Source organism: Chinchilla lanigera, unplaced genomic scaffold, assembly GCF_000276665.1.
Source record: "Chinchilla lanigera isolate Chin_1 unplaced genomic scaffold, ChiLan1.0 scaffold00017, whole genome shotgun sequence".
In the NCBI taxonomy this organism is placed as follows: domain Eukaryota; kingdom Metazoa; phylum Chordata; class Mammalia; order Rodentia; family Chinchillidae; genus Chinchilla; species Chinchilla lanigera.
The window spans coordinates 30,023,783-30,028,510 of NW_004955418.1; the positions used below are offsets into that span (position 1 = coordinate 30,023,783).

The window sequence follows — 4,728 nt, forward strand, 5'->3', positions numbered from 1 at the left end:
TGTAATAAAACTCATAAAATGAAAAACTAAAATAGCAGAATAGTATTTCAACATAAATAATTTACTCTTTGGTATAATAAATATTCTAGAGAGTCCAAATAGCCTCTCATTACAAATGTTGATAACTGAACTGAAAGATGTTTTGGATTTTATTCTGCACCGAAGGATATTTTAGAGGTGGCAGAAGTTGTATATGTTCATTGGTAGTTCACCTCTTTCAAGGACTAAACTTGATGCACCTCTCCTTGAATAAAGGGTCATTGATTTAATTCCCTTTATTGGAGAAATATCATTACCAACATCAGCACTGCTATCATCTCTGGCATGCCTAACCCTAATAGCTCACAGTCCGTGTGTTTGACCCTGTTGTCTTTGGAGATGTATAAACATAGTAAAACTTTTTTTTTTTTTTTTTTACCAGTTTTATACATGCATGAACTGAATCCCTAGGGCCAGTCATTTGATTGAGATTTCCAGTACAGAAAGACCAAAAATAAGATGTTGACCTCTGAGCAGGGCTGATTAAACTGGAGTGGAGCTAGTGATTAGTCTCTGTCCCATACCTGTGGTCTAACTTGAGGTTAGGCACTCTCGCAAGAGCTTATTCAGAGCGCACACCACCTCTTTGTTCCTTAGAGTGTAGATGAGGGGGTTCATTGTGGGGGTGAGGATGGCACCAAGCATGAAGAGGACCTGATCCAGCATGGGTGTGTGGTAGGAAGTAGGTCTCATGTAGACCAGCATGGCTGGACCAAAGTAGAGGCTGACCACTGTGAGGTGGGAGGAGCAAGTAGTCAGGGCTTTGTTCCTACCCTGAGTGGAACTGATTCGGTGAACAGCAAGGAAGATGAGAGAATAGGAGGTCAGGATGAAGGAGAGTGGAAGGAGGAGAACCACGGTGCTCGTCACTAGCACAGCCTTCTCATAGGCAGAGATATCTTCACAGACCAGCTTTAGGATGGCCATGACCTCACAGAGGAAGTGGGCAACCTCTCTGGAACCACAGATGGGGAAGTGCATGGCGTAGGCTGTGTGTGCGAGAGAGGTAAGGGCGCCTCCAGCCCAGGAGACGGCAGCCATCTGCAGGCAGACCTTCTGGCTCATAATGAGGGCATATCTGAGAGGGTTGCAGATGGCCACGTACCGGTCATAGGCCATGAGGGTGATGAGGATACACTCCGCGATTCCCAGAGTCAGAAAGAAGAAGATCTGAGTCCCACAAGCCACGTGTGAGATGTTTCTCTTCCCTGAAAAGAAGTCAGTTGCCATTTTGGGTACGGTGCTAGAGATTAATGTCAGGTCCATGAGAGCCAGCTGGCTGAGCAGGAGATACATGGGCATGTGGAGGTGGGAGTCCACCCAAATCAGAAGAATAAGCGTGGAGTTCACAGTGAGGGCCACACCATAGAGCAGGAGGATAGCAGACACAAGGAAGTGGCTATGTTTCAGACCAGGGAAGAGGCCCAAGAGGACGAAGTCCATGGCTGCAGACTCATTCCCTTTATTCATGTCTGTGCCTTATGAGCTGAGACTCATCAACCTTGAAAGAAGTGAGAGTTTGAGCATCATGACAATTTATTGGATTCTCTTCCTTTGTTATTCTTCAGCAGCATCAGCAAGCTGTGGGTCTTTTGAAAATGATAGCGCTTTAGCTAATTTTATGGCTAAGAAGGAATTGCACCTTAATCAGTGATTCTTTTTTGCAAGGAGATGTATTTCCAATTCGGTCCTCACCCATGCTCTTTCCTTCCAGAATGAATTGCTACCAGCCAGGTCAGTTAATGCCCACTCTGTGTCCAGTACTGATAGCAAAAGTTAGAATCAGCAACACCCTTCCCCTTCTGCCTCCCTCACTGTGCAGAGCTTCTTTCTCCCCTGTGTCTCATCGTTCAACTGATTGAACCTTCGCAAAGTCCCCCCGGTTCTCCTTACTCTCACACATCACACGTTCTGTGTCATCCCATGGTCCATGACTTGGGTAAAGTTGAATGAAATGTAGATTCTGATGCCAAAAAAGAAAAATCCCTGCAAATGTTGACTGATGAAAGACACACATGGAAAAAACAAGGAATTGTTTTTACTAAATTGTGTGCATAATACACTGTACATGGGAGATGCAAAGTATTCGTTTCTAAGAGAGTTAGAGCAGTTGCATGAGGGTAAGATTTAACCTCACCCAGCTTTTACCTTTCCCAAACTGAGCCACACCAAAAATCACCTCACTACGTTATGTGAAGTAAAATGACTCAGATTCAGGTCCTGCCAATTTTCCAATGGCAGCCTGCTCTCAGATCCTGATTAAAATACACATAACATTTTCAGTCAATATGACCTTGAATCATTTGCCTTAGCTGTTAGGACAATAACTCCTACAATAGATAATTCCCCCTATCTTAATGGCTTCAGATAGTAGAAGTGTATTTCTCATCAGATGAAGTCTAAAATGATCTAGACTGGCAGCTATCTCTACCCTGAGTGACACTTAGGGTCCAGCCTCCTGCCCTCGTTTTGTTTGCTATCTTCAACATGGACACATCAAACAGCAGCAGGCACCATGCCTGGAAGCCTGGCATCGGGAAAGAGGTGCCACATCAATGGGCGGCAGCTGAGAGTGCTGTGGGGAACTCGCCTAATGTTCAGACCCAGTGAGGAGGGGAGAGTGCAGCTCCCTGCAGGGAGGTGGGAAGTGCATCCAGCTCTGTGCACAGAAGGAAGGAAAAAGGTTTTGGCAAGCAGCTGCCAGTCCCTGTCACGGCTGCTAAGTTAGTCCCTGTCTATGTCAGACCTATGAGCTAGTTCACGGTAGGGCACTGCTTTGCATTCCTTTATCTGTTTAGTTGACCATAGCTACGCTGCCATCAGAGCTTGCTGGATTGAGTAGAACATACCACGCTATTTGTTCAGGAGAGAAGTTCTTCCCTTTCCTTCCATAATCCTGATTGTTGGCCCTTTCCAAATAAAATCAATCTTGGTTTGGAGCAAGAGTTTTCTTTTTAAATTTTTATTAAACTAATTTAAATTTCTCAAATTTACTTGATTTGCTAATGTATATTAAGTATTTAAAAATTAAAAACGAATCCATTTTATAGATATACTTTTTAACCTCTAGGAGATACATTCTGTTGAGTGCCACCACAGAGTGTTATGCTGTGTAACAGGATCCTCCGGTGTACAATCTCCAGGTGTGACTACGAGCGTCCGTGTACTTGCCTGTGTGTGTGTGTGGTGGGGGGATGTGAGGAAAAATGCAGACAGGAACAGCATAAGTAAACTGAAATCCTTAACGCATGAAAAGACGTAGTATTATCTCCTCCTTAAGGGGTGTTCTTAATATCTGTAGCTGAGGATGATTCCTGGAGAGAATAAAGACAGCCTTAAAATACTCAGAAGTTATCAACACCGAGGCACTTTTTACAAGATTCCTGCCATCTATACCCATAAGTAAATCTACATGTCTAATAATTCCTCTACCTGAAACACAATTTATTGTGACATTTCCAACAAGTTAAGAGACAGAATAGATGGTGAGCATCATTCATATATTAATGACATCTACCCACTGCACAATATTTTTCTATTACTGCATACTAATATTCTAACATTAATGGCTTAAAACAACACATAAGTGTTATTTTTAATTCCTTTCACTGGGGATCTGAGCACACCTTCGCTTGTCCCCTTCCAATAAAAACTTCAGCATGACTGTAACTAAAATCCTGGCTAGTGTTAGAATTTCATCTGAATACTCAGCCAGGAGAGGATCTGCTTCCACACTTGGGAGTTGTTGGCAAAGATCAGTTCCTTTCTTGTGGACTCTCAGATTGAGACACTCAGCTTTTTTTCACTATTGGATGGGGGTTTCATTCAGTTTATTGCTTTCCATGGAAGCAGCTTACTGCATAAAAGAAGAAGAGAGAGAGGGAGAAGGAGAGGGAGGGAAAGAAAAGGAGAACAAGTTGGGTGTCATAGTCTGTTTGAAACCTAATGCCAGAGGTAACAAGTGACAATAATCCAGCCTGGGTTTAGAAGATAGATTGTAAAGGCCATGAACATGGGCAGGTGAAGATCATTGGGGTCATCCCTGAGGTTGCCTATCACAAACATTCTGAGTTCATTATATTTTTGCAGTACTTTTGGATTTTAAACTAAGAAAATGTCTATAAAAAATAATTTTCTCTTATCCCGTTATTTTTATATTGTTATTATTTTAGTGATAAAATTGAGCAAATGATTAATCAGCATCAGATCCCCAGCCAAGATAACAGCCAAGATAACCAGGAAAGCATTTACTATTGCACTGATTTTCTTATTTATTTTCAGGGTTTTGCTGTAAGTTATTGCTGGAATAATTTTCCAGTTACTCACATGGATTCTTTTAATTTAGATCACCTAGGGAACAAAGATGCTTTAAGTCAGTGTAAAAGGATTCAATTTCATGAATAAGGATTTTGAGGAGATGCTTAGAAAGTCATGAATATCACTAATTTTAAGTTTTAAATTATTACTTACGGTTCACATGTGGAGTTTTAATCATCTAGGACACACAGGAAATGTGACAGACTTCAGTTTCACATATTTATAAATTTCATTACAGTCAGTTAATTTAATCGTATTCACCTTTAACCCTTAAGCCTTGTGTGAAGATCTGTCCTCACTTCCCTTATGTTTTTAGTAGGTCTATTCATTGGGAGGTCCAGTGACTTGATAGCCGCACTCTCCTCTCTGGAA

At 41.9% G+C, this 4,728-nt stretch overlaps 1 protein-coding gene across 1 annotated transcript; it reads right to left on the reverse strand.

The window, feature by feature from the left end:
- Nucleotides 1–570: 570 nt before the first annotated feature.
- On the reverse strand, nucleotides 571–1,509 carry LOC102020447 (olfactory receptor 56-like). Its single transcript, XM_005382333.1, has one exon. It carries the CDS (start codon nucleotides 1,507–1,509, stop codon nucleotides 571–573), a length of 939 nt encoding a protein of 312 aa, XP_005382390.1.
- Between the last annotated feature and the right edge of the window lie 3,219 nt (nucleotides 1,510–4,728).